This window comes from Colias eurytheme, chromosome 9, assembly GCF_061535395.1.
Source record: "Colias eurytheme isolate Ceu_HAF_F1 chromosome 9, ilColEury1 Martin Lab GWU primary, whole genome shotgun sequence".
NCBI classification, from domain to species: Eukaryota; Metazoa; Arthropoda; class Insecta; order Lepidoptera; family Pieridae; genus Colias; species Colias eurytheme.
In genome coordinates this window covers 10,404,562-10,427,214 of record NC_142988.1, presented here as the reverse complement: position 1 = coordinate 10,427,214, position 22,653 = coordinate 10,404,562, and the positions used below count along the sequence as shown (strand labels likewise).

The window sequence follows — 22,653 nt, the reverse complement described above, 5'->3', positions numbered from 1 at the left end:
ATTCCCTCAATTTCTATTTTTATTTATAAAAAATGACATGCAAAAGATACATTAAATACAGCTAAAAATAAAGCAAATGTAGAACCGCGAATAAAATATAGTTTTGTCATTGACATTGATGCGAGTGTCACACGTGTAGACACAGCTTAAAATATTTTATATACCGTTTATTATTTCAAAATTCACTCACGAACAACTCTAAAAATAACTTCTGAATGCGAACACTTTTTTAAACATCAAATTTAAATTTTTATATCAACACAGAAAGGAAGTTTTTGATAATTCTATTATGAAAATGGGAGGTCCGGTGTTCGATCCCCAACGAAAACATTATGTTAAATAATATCTCACCTGTTTAGCTGTTTACTTAACTATCTAGTGAAATATGTAGTTCCGAAATCATCTGTGTAATGTAGAGCACACAGACTGAAATCAATTAATTTTTTTTTCTCATTTAGATGTTTGAAAGGCATCTTCTTTATACCTTATCGTGTGTAATTCACTCTTTAGATATAATCTATACTAATATTATTAAGCTGAAGAGTTTGTTTGTTTGTTTGTTTGAACGCGCTAATCTCAGGAACTACTGGTCCGATTAGAAAAATTATATCGGTGTTAGATAGCCCATTTATCGAGGAAGGTTATAGGCTATAGGATATATATCATCACGGTAAGACCAACAGCTAGTAAAGTATAAGTATACAGTAAAATAATTTCTTATTAATCCATAACTAATATTATAAATGCGAAAGTAACTCTGTCTGTCTGTCTGTTACTCAATCACGCCTAAACTACTGACCCAATTTGCATGAAATTTGGTATGGAGATATTTTGATACCCGAGAAAGGACATAGGCTATCTTTTATTGCGAAATATGTACCACGGGCGAAGCCGGGGCGGACCTCTAGTACACTATAAACCTCAAAGTCCGTAATTTCTTAAGTTATTAAGCTAACAAAATCCATCACAAAAATATAAAAACAGAATCGCTAGTTAAGAAGCTCGATGCAATATTCTTAAAGTTTTATTCATTAATTTTCTTTTGAACAATGTTGTGTTATACCGCGCTGGCTTTGTTTAGTGCGCAACTTTTAATAAACTAGTTTATGTTAGATTCATTTAGTTTATTACTTATTAAAAATGTACGTAGTGAGAGAATATATCACGCGGTTAGTGGTAGCCGACAACTGTATTATTTTTAGTTGAATGTAGGGATTCCGTACAAATTATGTTTCCTTGAGGTTATGATGAAGGTAAAGATACGGTCTACTCCGGGCTAAAAATTCAATAATTTGACTTGATAGCAGTGATTTCTTTCTTAAACTTGCCTAATACTAAACGGTAAACACAAGATTTTGACCAATACTCATCACTCATGTTTGAAATGATATAGTAAAAGCTTAGGTAAAATTGATTACCTATAAGTAATTAGGTACCAGCTCAAACCAAAATGCCCCGAGATTAGAACTTTAATTTTAAGTATCAAGTAGATAAAATTGAACTTAGTAGCATCAATACTGTGTCTGTTACTGTTGATAAAACATATAACTCAAACTTTTATTTATTCAATTAGACTTCTTCGAGAAGCACTTTTGAAACGCCATATTTATTACATATTTTTAACATTTACCACCGATTCGGAAAGCAGTATCTATGGAGAAGAATCGGCAAGAAACTCCACAGTTGCTCTTTTTAATAATGTCAGTATTACAATAATTTAATTACAAAATATGTAACTGTGATATATGACAAAGAACTAAAGGAATAGAAAAAGCACGATAGAATTATGAAATAAAAAAAAATTGTCAATTACATACATATTTTATTAAAACTAAATCTATGAAGAATGTTCTTTATTTTCCTGGTCATTTTCTTCATGTTGCATCAAGATATCATGATCTCCTGTGTTCATTCTAGAAGCACGCATTGATTGTCGTAACTGTAAAATAAAATTACAATCGAATTTGTAACTTAATAACTTTCTAACTATTGTAATTACTAGTCATTTGTTTTATTATATCAAAAAATGTCTTGAAGGTCGGTAAGGTAAAGCTCAAAAGCAGACACTATTTGCTCATTTAAAAGAGTATTTTGATCATACAATGTCTACCGCTTTACATGTTTCAAAGAATTCATACTATTATTAAAAACGCGAAAATATGTGTGTCCTTCTTTATTTATAATTTAAATATGCTCTCAAGATAAAACAATTGTACCTATCGATTTTTTTTTTAATTTGAAATTAAATTAGTTCGAGACCTAACTCTCTTTTTTTTATAAATAGCATAAAATATAAGCAAAACCTGGAGTGACTACATAGTCTTATCTTATAATTCTTACCATACTCCGTCTATGGTACTCTTTCTTCAATATTTTCAGTTCACCTTTTTTCTTTCGCCGCAGAAAACCGCACTGTGCCGGGAACAGAGATTAATTAATATTGTCATCGTTATAAGATATTGAACATTTAATTAACAATTTGATGAAATACCGCACTGTTTTTAATTTAAAATAAATTTTGTCTTCTGCGTTATATGACAGAATTGTTTTACAATACGCGATGCTGTTTATTGAGATAATTAATTTAAATAATGTGTAATCATTATAAATGAAGTACGTTGTATTTTAATAAACCATTTAGATTTTATAAATGTGTGAGTACTGAGTAAGTATATGAAATAAAATGAGATATTTAATATTTTGTTCAGTTCCTGCGATAACCATCATTATAAATGATGCAAGCCTTATTTAAAAGTTTTTTTTTTATTATCTACGTAAATAAGAAAATGTTTATTGACTGAATATTCATTAAATGGATACTAAAATATTACTACAGAAAAGATTTCGGACCATATATTAGTATTAAAATATCAGTTCATATAGTATAGGTAATAACGTATTAGAAGAATTTAGTTTTGTTGTAACAATATAGGAGATAATATTATTTTTAATCATTTTATAGAGCTTACCTTATAGAGCACATACGCTATAATACCAAGCAAGATCAAACTAAATACAACAGCAAGGATAATAATCCACAGAGCTACAGACGGTGTTTGACAGAGTAATATGGTCTCGAGCCTGAAAATAATGTTTAATACATAAAAATACAATTATTATCTGCCTTTTATATATGTATTTAAAATACAACATTTGCAATAAATTTCCGTACCTTAGCCATGAGCTTTGCACATCTATCAAATGTATCGCAGTTGATATTGATATGTTTTTAACATCATTCGATTCTTCTGTAAGGAAAGAAGATAATTATTAAAAATATTAACTTATTTAAAACTAGCTTTCCGCCCGCGGCTTCGCCCGCGTTTTCACAGAAAAACCCGTTCCCGTAGGATTTCCGGGATAAAACCTATCCAATGTCCTTTCTCGGGTATCAAAATATCTCTATACCAAATTTCATGCAAATTGGTTCAGTAGTTAAGGCGTGATTGAGTAACAGACAGACAGACAGAGTTACTTTCGCATTTATAATATTAGTATGGATAGACAATAGATAATAATTCATTTTAGAGATTAATTTTGTCCATCAAATATTTTTTTGTCGTTTAAATCATGTAAATGATGACAAAGAAAAATGAAAAAAGAGCGTGTGTGCCGACCCGAGCACACGACGTGTCAGAAGTGAAACTTCTTTGGTAAGATTCAGTGATACCAAAATCGTCGCCTTACTCTATGACGTGACGGTATTGCCAAGACGCGTCTTTGAAATTTTACTCTCAACGCGCCTAACGAACATTCACTTAAAACATAAAAAATACCTTAAAAATGTGGATATATTTCACTAACCAAAAGATCCAATTTTCGTCACGATACTGATATATATCGTTATTTTCTGATTCGGTCTCATATCACCAATATTGCAAATAAATTTGTTCTCATAGTTTGAATTACTTCCTTCACTTACAGGACATTCAATGGCACCCCATTCAGGATACGCCTGGAAAATTACAAGAAAAGCGGGAAATGTATTCTTTTATCTTGAAATTAAAGACTGTTTAACTGATTTTAAACGTGATTTATTCATCATATTAATTAACCCGATATTTCGAACACTACAACGAGACGGGGAAACATAGTTAAACAATCAACATACAAAAAAGGTTGTTTGTGAACAACATTTTAACTTGTTTCACTTTGTAACCAATCTTCACCAAAACTAATTACTTATATGAATAAATATTGTAAAATAATTAGCTTACATATATTGTACTGTTGAGGAAATCGACGTAGAAACTATTATTGAATACAATCTCGCTTTGCATCCCCACCCAATTTGTTTTTCCTCTATTCGTTATCTGAAAAAAACAGATTTAAAAAAATTAAACAATGAAATCTGAAGTATAAACACAAACTGTATACATAAAAATGAATATTTATATCTGTACTAGCTTTCCACCCGCGGCTTCGCCCGCGGCTTCGCCCGCGCAGTCAAAGAAAAACCCACAGAGTTCCCGTTCCCGTGGGATTTCCGGGATAAAACCTATCCTATGTCCCGGGGTAAAAAGTAGCCTATGTCCTTTCTCGGGTATCAAAATATCTCTATACCAAATTTCATGCAAATTGGTTCAGTAGTTAAGGCGTGATTAAGTAACAGACAGACAGACAGAGTTACTTTCGCATTTATAATATTAGTATGGATGTCCTGTATAGAATTACAAACTATACATCTGATAATATGATAATCTGTCTTATCGCTTACGACCAATTTTCACCACTGTACAGGTAAAGCCGGGGTCGATAGCTTGTTAATACTATAAATATTAATAAAACTTGATAGGTACTTACAGTATAAACGTGTTCAAATTTCTTCTCAATCGTGTTTAACTCGTCTACAGTTGTATTAATCATATCATTTGGATTTGTTACTCTGTAAATATAGAAAATATTATGTCTCATCTTTTTTCAGACCAATTATCTACTAGTAGGTAAAACCTCTATTTTTTATTATTTTTCAGGTGATTTTATGGACACTTTTTTATTTTTAATAATAAATATTGCATGTGCTTTGTGTATGCATATAAATCATATAATATATGTTTGTTACTATAAGAATAAACTTCTATTTTGAATACATAGAAATACAAAGCGTTTTATGTAAAAAAATATAAATCTTAATAATCTAACACACAGAACAGAAATAAAAATATATTTATAAAATACATAATATTATATTATGTAAATAAAATTACCCATTCAGCTGAATATTAGAGTCGGGATACAACATAACAGTGTTTTCATAATATTGTTTTTCAGAAGCGTTGCCGCAGTGACTGTACACTTCGTTGATTATTTTTATGTACTTATCCTTACTATTCAATAGTCCTGTTTCTATTACAAAATCTTCTATATTCTGTAATAATTTTTAATAAATTATTTTTAAGCGAAAATATTTACAGTTTAACGATGCCTTAAACTCATGCATGACTATAATTTCAATAGCAGCTTCGCCTGTGTTCTTCGGATCGGATTTCCAGGATAAAATCCTTCCTCAGGGCTCAAATAATCTCTATTCCAAATTTTATCCAAATCGGTTCCATGGTTTAGGCGTGAAGAAAGGACAGACAGAGTAGCTTGCGCATTTTATAATATTAGTTAGATTTTTAATGTAATGTTTACAAAAAGAGAAGGGAGAAGGGATATAATATAACCCAAATAGGTTGTCTCTAACGGCGGGGGCACACGATGCGTTGCGGCGCCGCACCGCAAAGATTTCACCGTGTCTGGTGTCAGTGGGCACACGAGCGGTGCGGCGCCGTAACGTTGTTATGTCGCAGCGGCGTCGTAGCAGCGTTGCACAGCGTGTCCTTCCTTGTGATGCAAAACAACTGAGCGGTGCCGCTCCGACGTCGCACCGCATTCACCCCTCCCCGCCTCGTCTTGGTGGTTACAAGTCCGGTGCGGCGCCGGAGCGCATCGTGTGACATGCCACAGATATTTCTATGTAAGACGACGCAGCGACACCGCTCCGGCGCCGCACCGCCGCCGCAACGCATCGTGTGCCCCCGCCGTAACACAGACTTATTCCTAGTTTAGGCGAATACCTTATCTAATCAATAAACGATTTTAAATTATTTATTTCTATACATACCCAAATATCACCGCTCTGCAAAGGTAAACGGGGTTTGCAGATAAAGATCGTATCGTCCTTACTACAACTTCGGGGATGCGTCAGAACATTGGCCCCTTCAATCTGTATGTGAGTACAGGACGAATACGCCGGGTCACCTTTATTTTGTAAAGAAATAGCGAAATTTTCCCTTTCACTACTCCCTAGCCAATATTCAAATGTTGATGAATTGAGTGATCTGAAAATAAATTGAATTGTAATAGAAATTAGAATTGTTTCGGTTTGATTGTTTTATGGAAAACATCGTTTTATTAAAAATGTTTCAAAATTCTCATCGTTTTAGGTAAAATTTTTAAGTAAATTTAAACCACACCCCGGACACTCCATACAAAATTATCGTTTTGACAGTCACACTGTAGAGACTGCAAATGTGTGTGTTAACGCTTTATGGTTGGCACATTTGTGACTAGCGTAAAAAAATAATTCACGTTTTTCTGATGAAATACATCCGTAAACAGCACAATATCTAACCATTTTCTACCAAAAACGATAATCACAAATCCAAAATAATAAAATTACTTTAAGTCAATTTGATTAATGTTGTCAATCTTCGTTGCGTATCGTCCTTGCAGAAAAATATGGCCCATTTTTCACGATCGCGCGGGGTGAGGTAAGTTTAATTTTGGCGGGAGGCGGAGAGTGTCCGTTCTGCCCCCCTAGTCAAGTGGCTTTCTGTTAGCGTAGCGTTCAATAGAATAGACTACGAATGTAATTATAAAATTATATTTAATTATATCTTATATATAAAAATGAATCGCAAAATGTGTTGGTAAGCGCATAACTCGAGAACTGCTGAACCGATTTCGATAATTCTTTTTTTATTATATTCCTTGAAGTACGAGGATGGTTTTTATGTAGAGAAAACGTAAATATGTACCACGGGCGAAGCCGGGGCGGACCGCTAGTATTATATATATTTGTAATTATATTCGTATCTCATACATTCGTAGTCTATTCTATTGAACGCTACGCTAACAGAAAGCCACTTGAATAGGGGGGCTGTAGCGTTTAGCTACTATGTATTCTGTGCTTAAACTTAACTGAAAGGTTCCTCATTTGTTTTAAAGACTAATAAAAATAATTACAAAATTAAATTGATGCATAACCCAAAACTGTACCTACTAATTATAATTGCCTTAAATTTATCAAGTATGAAACGATTTTTAGCCTTCAACTAAACAATATTTCTCATTGCAACTAATAATATGATATAATAAGATTTAAATTAATAAGACAACAATTTAAAACCGTCTATTTGTCTAGAACATCACTGGTCTATCTATGTTAGTACCAGCACAATACTTACTTCATAGAAGACGTAACTGTAGGCACAAGGTTAGGCACACAAACAGATTTAGCAGCTCCACACGTCGATACCGACTCCTTGCCTCTTATTGACAACCGACTTCTCTCGCTCAAGAGAACTCGAGTTGGATCATAATTTTCGTACTCGTCGGGACTATTTAGAAGAGCTGCTGTTATATTGTACTCGATCACTTGGAAGAACTCACTTTTCTGTAAATATAGGGCTAATAAGTGACTGAACTATTTTAATACTAAGATTACAAGTTTTTCATGACTGAACGGTTTTGAAACCAAGACACTTACAAAATTTACCGTAATTGCAATAGTTAAATAATTAATTAAACTAATACACATCTTTTTGTCTTCTAAAGACGAAGTATTTAGAATAAAATATGCAGATCTAGTAGGAGAGTAGCTTGTTTATAAATAAATAATTACTATTAGAAAGAAAGAAGAAAGAAAAGAACGTCTAGTTTTGAAATTTTGTCTTCTACAGAATTTCTTAAGAATTTTGACATATAAATCTTTAGACTCACCGGTATCTTCACTTGCACACCCAGTTTGCGACAATAAAACCGTTCTGTTTTATTCAAAGCTACAACGTAAGAAAAAATACCGTTGTCGGTTCCCTCTTTTAACTTCGAATATATAGTCGATAATTCAATTTTGATTTCTACAGCTGTGAACGAACATAATAAAATTGGTAAGGTTTTTTATCAATTTTATTAATAATTCACGATATTGGCGCTCATTGTTTTTTATTACTGTTATCGATGGTATATAATAATAAGCATGTTTTTCTTTGAACTTAGCTATCTATAATCTAAATATCAGTAATATATTTTACAGATATAACTTTATGAGAGATAGAGGTATTGAGATTGGGATATCTCAACATTTTTTTCAGACATGACTGTGTAATTGTGTATTTCCCTTCTTTGTATAATATTAATCTGTTCAAAGTCTTCATGATAATCAAATTATACATATTCAACTAGCGGTCCGCCCCGGCTTCGCCCGTGGTACATATGAAAAATAGATGTTGGCCGATTCTCAGACTTACCCGATATGCACAGAAAATTTCATGAGAATCAGTCCACCCGTTTCGGAGGAGTATGCAGACTAACATTGTGACACGAGAATTTTATATATAAGATAATTGTATTAAAAATTAAAATTACCTGCATCAATTTCCTTTGGCTTTTCCGGATACGTTACATCCAAACATACTTCCATGTCAAAGTTTTCCAATTTGTCAGCATGCGCAAACTAGAAAATAAGAAAAGAGTCACAAACTAAACATTACAATAACAAAAGCAATTATATTATTAGAATATGATCGTAACAACATGGAATGTAAATGAAATAGCTTTCAATAATCAATACTTATATTATAAAGCTGAAGAGTTTGTTTGTTTGAACGCGCTAATCTCAGGAACTACTGATCTCCGATTTGAAAAATTATTTCGGTGTTAGCCCATTTATCGAGGGAGGCTATAGGCTATAATATATCATCACGCTAAGACCGAAGGAGCAACGCGGGTAAAACCGCGGGGCACAGTTAGTAAACTTATAAATTGCGTAATTATACAATCAATGAATTTAATGTAGGTCGTAGGCAAGACTTATTATAACTTGGCAAGTTAGGTGTGAAAGGGATAAAAAAACATGCAGGCGTCATTCAAGGTCATATTTTCTTGTTACAAGTTAATGTTCATACTGAAATCTCCAGTGTATTAGATATAAGCTTCTTGGTCGTAGGTCTAGTAAATTTGACTCATATAGGGAGAGTCGAAATTATGACAATGGATGACAATCAATTATTAATGTAATAACATTAATTGCTTCATATAATTTTAATCGTAAAAGCGTATAGAGTATTTATTTTTTACCTGAAAGCTTGGAAGTATTGCTCTCAATTGGACTGTCACAGAAGCCATGCATTGCAAAAGAAACACGCTGTTACTGTACGGAGCTCCGATGGATAAATCTACAAATTAAGGAACTTTAATTAAGTCAATTAATTGCAATTTATCTTAACACCAAATTGTAATTCATTAATCAATTATTAATTAGAGCAATGGAGAAAGTGATCTTAAGTATACCATAACTGAAAGAGAAATAATGGTTTTAATAATAAATCCATACTAATATTATAAATGCGAAAGTAACTCTGTCTGTCTGTCTGTTACTCAATCACGCCTTAACTACTGAACCAATTTGCATGAAATTTGGTATAGAGATATTTCGATACCCGAGAAAGGACATAGGCTACTTTTTATCCCGGGAAAATGACGCAATCCCGGAAATCCCACGGGAACGGGAACTATGCGGGTTTTTCTTTGACTGCGCGGGTGAAGCTGCGGGTGGAAAGCTAGTAAAGTATATAAAAAAGTGAAGTCCTAATGGGGTAAAGGGCAGATGATGAGATTATACATCTGTTTTACTGATCCATTTCCTTTAGGGACAAGTAGGTGATCAGCCTTCTTTGTCCTGCCAGAACGAGACATTTTTTTTTCTCCGTCTCCACCGGGAATCGAACCCAGGACCCCTCGCTGCTACGCTCACGCGTCAACCACTGTACCATGGTGGCGGTCAAAGCATTATAATAAATAAATAAAATCTTTGGTCTATATTAACACGGCGCGGCGTCCCTAAAAAAAGCATTTAGCATTTTTTAGGTAACATGTTTTTTTGCTTGAGTCTGTTCATACTAATTTAACTTTAAAAATGCCATCAAATTCCTCTTATACACTGATGAATAAGAATCAAGCTTACCATTGCATCCGTTTTCTTGATTTTCAACGGGTGTCATACTGAAGCCAAACGAGCGAAATCCTTCTGGCTTTATCCTAACTCGATAGGTAGTTGGTTGATTGAGGAGCGAATGGCCTGAATAAATATACACAGCCCCCGCTCCGTTGTCTTCATATGGAGCTGCTATTGCCACTTCTGGAGAATAAACATTCGAAACATCGGGAAAAGAATATAATGAATAAATCGCGTTTAAAATCCGTTAAAAAGTCTTTAATTTCTAAACATTCAGAAAGTCAAGAATATAAATTATATTCCTTGGAATGTGTGGAGAAATTTGTCCAGCTGACAGAAGGTAGATATTAAAGTAATAAGAGTTGATTCGATCGTAGTAGAATGTATTCAAGTATATTATTATGAACTATGGTGATGTAAAATTATGAATTGTGTGTAAATCCCAATTATGTATTTTGGGATTTAGCTTACTTACTTACATAGTTTATGTTTTGATAGGTAGCTACTAGCTAGTTAAAAAATAATATTGTTATTTTATAAAATAAACTCCTAAAATTCTATAAGATAATCTTCTTGTTAAAAAAGATGTTTATTTTTCCTTGTTTTACTTACCATCTTTTCCATCTCCATCCATATCACCCAAATTAAGTATCGAATTGCCAAAATAGCCTCCGGGTTCCGTAGCTTTTATTATCTTTTTGAAAACTAATCTCTGCAAAACAAACAAATACCTACTGATATAAACAACCAATTTATTCTTTGACAATCATAATGAAATACTAGCTTTCACCCACGACTTTGTACGTGCATCCCCGTTTTTCCCCGTTCCCGCAAGAATTTCGGTAAATCCTTTCTTAGCGGATGCCTACGTCCTAACATCTACCTGCATGCCAAATTTCAGCCCGATACGTCCAGTGGTTTGGGCTGTGCGTTGATAGATCACTATATCAGTCACCTTTGAGTTTTATATATATATAGATTACCGAGTTCAATAAATACGTTAACAATAATTCTGTCTATATTTTCTCTTGTATACCCTACAATAAATCGTATCATCCGATGCCCTTAAAAGTAATATTCCGTGATTTGTACTATTTGTTAATAACTTCAAATAATATAAACGCGATATTAATCTATACTTATAATAAATCTGTAGAGAGGCCAATTCTGTACATGAAATATATTAAAAAAAAAACTATGAAGGGGTGATAAGGGATCGCTACTGATGCCAAAAATGCAATAAGTAAAATTTTTGTCTGTCTGTCTGTCTGTCTGTCTGTCTGTATATTCGTTATAGAATCAAAAACTACACGATGGATTTTAACCAAATTTGGCACAATTATTCTTCATACTCCTGGGCAGGTTATAGTAAAAGAATCATGTAAATCGGTGTAGAAACACCAAAGTTATACATGAAATACGCTATAAGTCATCGCGCGTGAATACAGAATCATGCCATAAGGATTATTTTTGTGTATCAGTTGCCGCGTTCGACGCGCTTCGCGGCGGGAGCTATAAAAAGGCGGCGGGTCTGCACCCGTTTCGCGTTATCACGGCATCACGTGTGAACGGCTGAACCGATTTCGATAATTCTTTTTTATTATATTCCTTGAAGTACGAGGATGGTTCTTATGTAGAGAAAACGTAAATATGTACCACGGGCGAAGCCGGGGCGGACCGCTAGTAAGTAATATAGAGAGACTTACAGGTAAATTAGCTTGGAGAAATTTTTGCGTTTGTAGTAGTGTATGGTCAGCAAATAAAATAAAACAACATTTTATTTTTAGTTTTTATTTTATACAGGGTTACTTGTAAAACACCAGCAACCTCGCAGGACATGATAGCTAACATCATAAGTAACAACATTTGTTCTACGACTTTTGGCATAACGCAATAAATTATTTTTAAATGATTTTTTAAACTTTTATTGTACTCTCCTTACATTTGTAAGTCTATGTTCTATTAATTATCGGATGGACGACGCGACGCCCCCTTCCCCCTCTCGTTCGCTTTTTGTTTACGTAATTTTTGGGAGGCGTAGAGTTTATAATATTCAGACGGAAAATTAAATGAATATTTATTTTTGTATGAAAATAAAATCTAACAAATTATCAAAAGTCGAAATGTTGTTACTTATGATGTTAGCTATCTTGTCCTGCGAGGTTGCCGGTGTTTTACAAGTAACCCTGTATATATAAGGGATTTTAAATTAAACTATATGTGTTTCTCCTCTGAAAAAGATGAGACTTTATTTGAATATTTGCTCATTTAACATACATATAACTTTTACATTAACAATGTTACTAAAATGAAAAATTTACTAACCTGAAAAAGAAACGACATTTAAAGTTTAATTCTTTAGTTTGAGAAGTCAAAGGCTTGCCTCGACCATGTTTTAACACTGGAGCCATATTGAATTAACAATATAAAGTTACAACACTTACACACAAATTAAACACTAGTTATGGCCCTGCCTTCATACAAAACTGCTGAATACGCCGTTCGCACGGGAATAGAATGTGGATGCGATTTCCCTTAGTTAGCATCCAAGCTTACGTCTTTATAATTATTAAACTGTATAAATTCATTCTTTAACTCCGGTCTGCATCGTGCAGACATGGGTGTAAAAGTCTCATTTTAGCTATTAAATGTAGTTTTTAAGTACATCTGAGTTTTCATTTGGGGCCTCCGGCTGCGGGACATGTAATTCACTTCAACAAATATTATAACAATAATAACAAATAATAACAACAATCAACAAATACAAAATTTATCAATTAAACTACGTACATAATAATTATAATTTTTGAATGAAATGTGCTTTATGTTCTAACGCTACCAAACGACTGCACGCGGCACCTGCGGACAGCGTAAACTGGTTTATTCTGGTTTTGTGCGTGTTTCCACTTTCCACTATCAAGTGACGATTTATTTATTTGTTTTGTTTCGTAATTATTATGGTCAAATATTAATTATGAAACAAATTATTATGGACACGATATTTTATTGTTTCACGGTAGTCGCCTTGTCGTTTGCTCAAGGACGTAAAATTGAATGATATATTTTTTTTTTATAAAGTCAAAACCATTTTCTTTCAAATAAAAACTTGTTTTTATTGAAAACAAAAGTGTTGCTAGGAATAAGTATAAAATTAAATAGTAATGTTAGGATATCGAAACATTTTTGTATGGGCCAGAACGATATAGTGGAAACGCGCTCTAAGATCTGAGTAATATACACACCACTACATATGCAAAAATTTCTCCAAGCTAATTTACCTGTAGAGTATTCTATCCAATGCAAAATTCGTTTGAACTGTCCCTGTAATTCTTGATGAAACCAACAAACTCAAATCCAACGCAAAATTCGTTTGAACTGTCCCTGTAATTCTTGATCAAACCAACAAACTCAAACATTTCTTTTATAATATTAGAATAGAATAGAATAGAATAGAATTCATTTATTCGTGGTAAAAAAAGAAATACATACAAAACAAAAAATTGTTATTAAAATTCATTTGAATTTTATTTTTATTATTTTATTTTTAGGTTTTAAAAATTGTTATGTAATCAGTCTTCTCTACCATGCTAAATAGTGACAATTTTTACCATCCGAAAAGAATTCTAGTACATTGAATAAAAAGTTCTAGAGTGCGTGAGTTAGTAACGTAAGATGTTTCTTCGGAAACATGTCAAGAGTCCCTAGGTAATATTAAGTAAAGTCCTCAATAAATGGGCTATATTACACCGAATTTTTTTTCAAATAATTTCAAATTCAATCACGCTAAGACAAACAGAAGCGGAGCCACGCAGGTGAAACGGTGGGGCGCAGCTGGTATTAATATAATAATATAGTATAGATAGCTACTAGTTATTATTCTGTGGTATAGATATTAACTAATCATTTTACTCACATTAGCGTTATAGTCTGAATCGGGTACATAAACATACACTGCTCCTGCGTCATTACTATCTATATTCTCAGCATATGTTGGAGCACCAATGAGTAGCGAATCATAGTTAACGTTCAACCTTAGAGCACATAGCGCGGCACCAAACATGATACCCACTTGGTCGTTTATTATCGTCTGAATGTTGGTGTATTTCTTGTTGAAGAAAAATACCTGAAATTACGTAATTACGTTTATTGTAAGATCATGTAAAATCGAAGGAAACATTGTTTCTCTCGTTTCTCTATTGTTCAAGTAAATTGTTTTAACTATTTTGGTTGTTTTTATTTTCGATGTTCAATAACTTTCTTTTTTATTTTCGGTATGATTTCCATAATCTCTATATTTTATTACCCCAGTACTAAATGAAAATTTAAACCAAAAATAAACAATATATGTCGGACTTTTGTCCGATTATAATTTTTATAGAAAAGTGTAGGTACTTACAAATTTTCAATAGAAAGAAATCTATTATGATCATAGCAGTTTCTAAACTCTGATTTGATATTCAGATAACAGATTTGACTTATATTGATAATGTAATTTTCTAAAGGACGAACCGCAACTTCCTGAAATTTCGTATTCATATCTTTGTCAAGGAAAATCTTACCTTTCCAATTCCGATATCTCCAAACGTTGAACTTATTGCAAACAACGATTCATTTGTAAAGAATCTTCCAGTTGTTATGCCATAACCTGAAAAACTTATTGAAATGATTATTAAATTAAATTTTAAATATGGTTCTAAGGGTTATCATTCTTAAAATTTTAGAAATACCCACATCATGTTTAAAATTATCTCTAGGTACATAAAGAAGAAGAAAAGCCGGTTGAAGTATCTATTTAAAAACCATAACAGTTTCATAAATAAATCCAAGGAAAGTCCGCAAATTTCATTCATCGTTAATATTTTTAAGACAAAATTTATAAAAACATTATGACAACCTTGCGATGGGCCATATTGTTATTAAAATTCATTTGAATTTTATTTTTATTATTTTATTTTTAGGTTTTAAAAATTGTTATGTAATCAGTCTTCTCTACCATGCTAAATAGTGACAATTTTTACCATCCGAAAAGAATTCTAGTACATTGAATAAAAAGTTCTAGAGTGCGTGAGTTAGTAACGTAAGATGTTTCTTCGGAAACATGTCAAGAGTCCCTAGGTAATAAACATACTAAAACCCCGGGCCACTAGGAGGAGCCCCGGAGTGGGGGGAGGGGGGAAATGGGTCCATTTTTTCATTTTTCGCTTAAATCTCAAAAACGGTACATGTTAGAGAAAAACTTTCAAGGAAAAGTTGAAAGGCCATAAAATTATCTACAAGTTGTACCTGAATCATTTTTTCCTATATCCTACCGTTTCTGAGTTATACGCGGTAAAACATGATTTTGGCTCAAACAATTTCCACATCAATCGATCAAAAAATATTTCTTTCTTCCAAAAAACTCAAATGTGCAACTTGTGACCAGTACTGATAGATTGCTCTTAATTAGGTCTATAATTGGTAAAATAAACACATTCCTCCATGGAAGCCTTTAGGAGGGACTCATTCAATGGACTATTCTGCGCGGATTGTAATTAGTTATTGGATCATGATGAGGGGTGAATAAACGAGGCTAAATTCCCCATTCATCTTTACGCAAACTATTCTTAAGTACGAGTAATACATACAAGTAACCTCATACAAATTAGAATATTTTCTTGATATTTAAAAAAATATATATAATTATATATTGACTGACCGGTTGGCTTGGCTGCCTTCCAGGCCAGAGGTCGTGGATTCGATTCCCACCTGAGGCAAATATTTGTGTGATGAACATAGATAATTTATTTAGAATATAAGATGAACAAGTTAATTACCACAAGAGCTTCAAAATTATCGGGTATTTTCCGATAGGTTCGTTGCAAACAAATGAAGGAGTCAAGTTTTTAGTCAAGGTTAAAAAATCACGAGCGCGAAGCGCGAGTGATTTTTCCTGAAAAACTTGACGACTTTATTTGTTTGCAGGGAACCTTGAGGGAAATGCCAGATAATTTTGAAGCTCGTGTGGTATTCGGGAGATTATTTTTCCGTCCCAAATGTCGGCCAATAATTTCACAATTGAATTGAACCTGTCAGTTTGACGTCAACGACCAGAGAAAATTTTCAAAAAATTATCAGTATAATACCATGTAGGTTGTACCACGTGACGTCGAATGGTGCAATTCTATTGGTCGATATTTGGGTCGGAAAAATAATCTATATAAGTATTTATTTTAAATTATATATGTATGTTTATCAGCCATCTGGTTTCCATAACACAAGCGAAAGCTTAGTATGGGATTAGATCGTGCCGTGTGTGAAAATTGTCCTGAAATATTTAAAATATTTATTTTATTTTAAATTTAGATATTCATACCATAATTGTGATCAACTGCATCCCTTGGCTGTGTTTTCGATATTAGTTTAGGATTGTCTGCACTTAGAGGATTTTTATAAATTAACACTTGACCTGCAATTTTTAATCAGAGTAGTATGATAGACATTTCTTAGACATACATTGGTAATATAACTAGTTTTCTGAAATACTTCTTAAAGCTATTTTAATTTGAACAATAGGGAATGTAGCACCCTGTATTGTGATGTATACCTACAATGCATAGTGAGGGAAGAGGCCCGCTTTCAGCTTTGACGTTCTACAAATAGGGAAACGAACCGAATGTGCCAACCCACTTATGTGTATCCTTTACCAGATTGTTCAATATGCAACAAACTTACCTAGAATTGTATAAGATGTCCTGTATTGAATTTTGTAGCGTCAAATTAAATATTATATGGTAAACTAACTGTCTCGGAAAACTTTTTTCGTACTCTTGTCACAGGGGTAAGAAAAATAGATTTTGGCCGATTCTTAGATCTATCCAATAGGCATACAAGACTTCATGGGAATAGGTCCAGCCGTTTTGGAGGAGTAGGTACGGAAACTTACATTGTGAGACGAGAATTTTATAATTAATATAGAGATTATAAGTTTTAATTATATATTATTAATCTCTTTAAAAGAAACACGAAAGGAGTCGAATAAAATGGAGTAAATTATATGTTTTATTTGTCTAGCAACACGTCTTTTAGAAACAATTAAAATAATCATAATTTTGTGTATACCTCGTTGGATAGGACTCCCCAAAATAACTTCCATTTCCTTGTCTAATTGAATTTCCCAACCAAATGAGTCCATTCTGTACTCTGAAAAATAAATATTTAAATGAAACAAGAATATAGGATTCCAATAATAATTGAAAGGCATTGTATTTGTGATTTTGAATTGACATTTATTTGTTTGCACTTTTGCTACGTCTTTATGTAATTAAGTAATGAGTATAAAATATAAATAAATAATAATAAATAAATTATTTTTTATTTCCAAATATTCATCCATATTTGTGTTAGTATACATTAATCTTAGAAACTATATTATTAATACGTATTATAAAATTACATTCAATACAATTAAATTCATACAATTAAAAAACATTAAATTCATACATAACTATATAAAAAAATATTTTTTGTCACATAGACTACAAAATATTATAGTGGACGATATATTTTAAAATTGCTACGGAAATACTTGGCTTTCTTGCTCGTAGTTTTTGCCCTATAGACTCTAGAGGACAAAATCAGTAGAATTTTCTAGAATATTGTCTTCTCGGTAAAGAAAACAGTATAGATATAATATAGCTTAAATGATACTTACAAAATACTGATATGCATGGATTATCTAGTTTCTGCAGACCCTAGATACCAGCCAAATTCCATAAAACTATAGCTTTTAATAATCATTAAGATAAGTATGCCAAATATACGTACCAAATTTGTTACCAAACGTTGCTCTGTCTTTTGTTTGAACGCTTTTCAATCTGTGCAAATCAGCATTAACAGCTTGTATGAAGCATATCCCCAAAGTGGCCATAGATCTCTCTATATTTTGGAAAAAATACCTTTTTTAAATGCAATATACCTTCTAGAAAAATTATTGAAAAATAAGGCTGTGAATTTATAATTTAAGCCGCCTAACCAATTCATGCAATTTTACAAATCTTGTTTCGTAGTACATACACTAAGTACTACGAATCATGACCAAATAGTACAGTATTACAAACATTCTTATTTCAATTAATGTTTTTAGTAGCTAATGTTAGGGTGCTTTTCCACAAATAATGTGCGAGGATGTGTATTAAGGAATATATTTGTAAATAACCAATAGTATCGATTCCAACGCTAAACGCTTCAAACTTCAAAATAAATGAAGCGATATGATTGGTTCAACAAAAACACATTCATCAAATATTATCAATAATTATGCTTCCCTTAGAGTGAAAAAAAACTTGACAGCTTATTCTTTCCTTACCTTTATCTTTCCATGATGGATACTTCATTTCCATATATCGTGGTGCGCATGTCTGAAAAATTATTAATGTTATGAAAAATCGGAAACAACATCACAATATATTTTAAGAGAGATAAAATACATTATGAACAATCATTTCAAACCGAAAGCATAATTACTCTGTGTACAATTTATATTGTATAAAAAAAAAACATATATTTACCACAAAGAAAGCGTTCGTAGCCCTCACAGTCGCACCAAGCCAGAGGTTTTGTTTCGCAGAAATGTTCACTAAAAATAAACAACCAAATGAATAAAATCGTGTTAAATATAATAAGAAAACCAATGTGGATTCGAAACAGAATGAGAACAGAATCAACATACATTTTACGGAAATCCTTCTGATATTATAAATGCGAAAGTTTATGAGGTCGGATGGATGAATGGATGAATGTTTGTTATTTTTTTACGCAATTACAACTGGACCGATTACAATAAAATTTGGTTTGTCGGTAGCTGAAGACCCAGAATAAGACATTGGCTACTTTTTGTCCCGGAAATCACACAAGAACGGGAACAATATGGGTTTTTCTTTGAAAACGCGGGCGACGCCTCGGCCGGAAATCTAGTAATTAACTAGTGGTCCGCCCCGGCTTCGCCCGGGGTACCTACATGTTTAAACTATCCTATCTCTCAAGTTGGATCGAACTACACATGGTCTGGGAATTTAATTATAATCGGTTAAGTGGTTTAGCAGTTCATTGAGGACAAACATTGTGACACGAGATTTATATATATTAAGATAACGGATAATAGGCCAAATACGGTATAAAATATCTGAAATATGTACTACTTACTTTTTTCTATAATGTAAAATGAGATTTTAGTCATATTTCCATTTTCATCCATAGTAAATACTTTTCCAATGTGGTCTGCTCTTGGAGCACTTATAAACAACCTGAAAGATCACATTATTGTTTATTTAAATAACTTCATTTATTCCATCTGGTCGCGGAAGAATTCTAACAAATACCCGCGGCCCCATCATTAAAGCGGCTCGACGGAACACAGTGGGGTTTTAGTCGGTAAGAATCCGACATAACCCACGGCTCCTTCCCCGGGGGCCGTGGGTATCTTTGGAAGATTTCCCGACTATAAAAAAAAAAAAAAAGGCCCCGGAATCACAGACACAATAGAAAATCTATTGTGTCGCGGCCGGATCTGGCCGTTCGGGGCTCAATGGGTTATCTCACATTATTGTTTATTTTAATAATAGTAGAATATGTTAACTAATAATCCATATACCTACATTTAAAACTTCCACACTACCAAAACCATACCAAAAGAACTCATCGTCGGTACGGTCATAAAATTAATTATTCTAATATTTTTCCGGTTATTATGTAATGCGGTTTAAATACATTCAAATAAGAATATTATTGCCCCATGGAATGTTATAGATTCGATAGATGATCAATAACACCCTCAATAATTATTAATCAGTGTCTATACCTAAAACTATCGAAAAGTAAACAATCTATACTTCTATACTAATACTAGCTTCCGCCCACGACTTCAGGAATTACTGGTCCGGTTTGAAAAATTATTTCAGTGTTAAATAGCCAATTTAACGAGGAATATTTATAATGTTGGCTATTATATTATCACGCTAAGACTAACAGGAGCGGAGAACAAACAAACTCTTCAGGTTTATAATATTAGTATAGATTACATTTCTTATTGTTACCTTTTGGTAGAAGCTTGGTAAGCTATACTGTATCCAAAAAGAGCATCTTCCTTCAATGGTATTTGCGGACGGAACTGTTTCATAGATGGAATGTGGTAGAAACTATGAACCATCGATATTATAGCTAAAAGAATTATATCTGAAACACATGAAATAATTATAGGTAAGCTTACATCATTGCTTTGCCAGGTTTTCATAGAGATAGAAAAAATATAGCTCATGAGTCAGGAGTCAGGACTGTGTGCAAATAGAGAATTAGTATAAGTATAGTGTCTTATATTTTCCGCAGGTTTAAAATTGAATGTGTAAGTAGTTTTCTTTTCAAATTAATAATTATTGGTATTATATTTTCATATTGTACCTACCTAAACATTACATAACAATTTCTTAATAATATGTGGTAACATGTAAAAAATTATACAACAAAATCTTATATATAAAAAATGAATCGCAAAATGTGTTGGTAAGCGCATAACTCGAGAACGGCTGAACCGATTTCGATAATTCTTTTTTTATTATATTCCTTGAAGTACGAGGATGGTTCTTATGTAGAGAAAACGTAAACATGTACCACGGGCGAAGCCGGGGCGGACCGCTAGTATGTATATAAATATGTAACATTTCGCGCTTTTCATAGTTCATTAAAATTAATAATCTTTAATGATTTTTAATTTTCTTCCTTATAGAACTTAATCACAGTCTTTTAGTCCTATTTCCTTTATAATTCAAAGCTCTTTTATTAAACACTAGCGGTCCGCCCCGGCTTCGCCCGTGGTACATATATATGTTTTCTCTACGTAAGAACCATCCTGGTACTTCAAGGAATATAATAAAAAAAGAATTATCGAAATCGGTCCACCCGTTCTCGAGTTATGCGCTTACCAACACATTTTGCGATTCATTTTTATATATAAGACTAGCGGTCCGCCCCGGCTTCGCCCGTGGTACATGTTTACGTTTTCTCTACATAAAAACCATCCTCGTACTTCAAGGAATATAATAAAAAAAAATTTATCGAAATCGGTTCAGCCGTTCTCGAGTTATGCGCTTACCAACACATTTTGCGATTCATTTTTATATATAAGATTACTAAGGAACGAATCCTTTGTTTGCGCCTTAATTTAAAAACATAAAGTACATTTCACAATAGAAATAGAATTATAGCGTTTTTTATAAGAATTTACAGTACTCACTCAGTTTCGTCATTTTTTATATATAAGTATAAAATGCGTAAAAGCATCCAAAATGTTTCACATCACGTAAATAATTGACGTACATGAGGAAACATTTAAGTTGATATTGTTTTGAAGCAATGTTCTATAATTTATATGGTATTTTCCTTGTAATATTGATAACTAATCCTAACATAATTAAAGCATGAGATTCCACAGTAATAAAATTAATATTAGGATTGAGGAAGTAAGTATCACCATTAAATATATCTGATTTGTGTATATTTAAATTAAATAAAAATCTATATATATATTATATAAAACTCAATGGTGACTAATATAGTGATCTATCAACGCACAGCCCAAACCACTGGACGTATCGGGCTGAAATTTGGCATGCAGGTAGATGTTAGGACGTAGGCATCTGCTAGGAAAGGATTTCCCGAAATTCTTGCGGGAACGGGGAAAAACAGGGATGCACGTACTAAGTCGTGGGCGGAAGCTAGTCATAGTATAAAATAACTTTATACCATGCAAAAAGCGCAAAATTTTGTGCACAGAATCCGCAAATTAAATAAATCAATTATATTTAATTTTATTCCTAATTATTAATATAGATACAATGAGGACTGGAAAAATTATTTACCTAGCTTAAATTTTGTAGTAAGTATGTACATTAAATATTATTTTTATTACATTATTGAATTATTTTAAAGTAGGTACATATACATTAGATTTCCTAATATATGATATCATATATTATTATACAATTATTATAATTTACATACATCACAAATAAATACTGACATTTTGTGGTTGCATATTATAAACTGCCATTTGGAAATCTCTCGAGTTAGATTATATGAAATCTAACGGTTTTTAATATGTAACAGTGACATTAAATATATTATTTTGTATATTCAGTACCAATTGTCTATACTAATTGACTTTGAAGAAATAATTTCTAAATTGAACTTCCCTAATTCAACTTTGAAATGCTTGAACTATGACGTCACACGAGGAATAAATTTAATAAAATGTTATTTTGCATTGTTATTTCAAATATAACAGTTGCCTTTAATATTGTGTTGTATTTTCCTGTGCTATTTAAAAAATATATATATTTATTATGAGTAAGTATGCGTGGAATTTCTATTTTTTCATCTTAATTGATAACATCTGATAGAACATT

General features: G+C 32.5%; 1 protein-coding gene across 1 annotated transcript; it reads right to left on the bottom strand.

Moving 5' to 3' along the window:
• Positions 1-1,808: 1,808 nt before the first annotated feature.
• LOC149906093 (integrin alpha-PS3-like) lies at positions 1,809-21,558 on the bottom strand. Its single transcript, XM_090105374.1, has 25 exons — positions 21,483-21,558; positions 20,290-20,428; positions 19,400-19,500; positions 18,766-18,833; positions 18,564-18,615; positions 18,023-18,133; positions 17,318-17,398; positions 16,572-16,664; positions 14,779-14,864; positions 14,133-14,342; positions 10,832-10,931; positions 10,229-10,402; positions 9,343-9,440; positions 8,632-8,719; positions 7,987-8,129; positions 7,452-7,660; positions 6,107-6,323; positions 5,208-5,368; positions 4,804-4,885; positions 4,218-4,313; positions 3,805-3,955; positions 3,173-3,248; positions 2,970-3,081; positions 2,341-2,412; positions 1,809-1,939 (listed from the first exon to the last, which is right to left on the bottom strand). The coding sequence occupies exons 1-25, from the start codon at positions 21,493-21,495 to the stop codon at positions 1,838-1,840; spliced, it is 2,835 nt and encodes a 944-aa protein (XP_089961500.1). The 5' UTR covers positions 21,496-21,558; the 3' UTR covers positions 1,809-1,837.
• Positions 21,559-22,653: the final 1,095 nt, after the last annotated feature.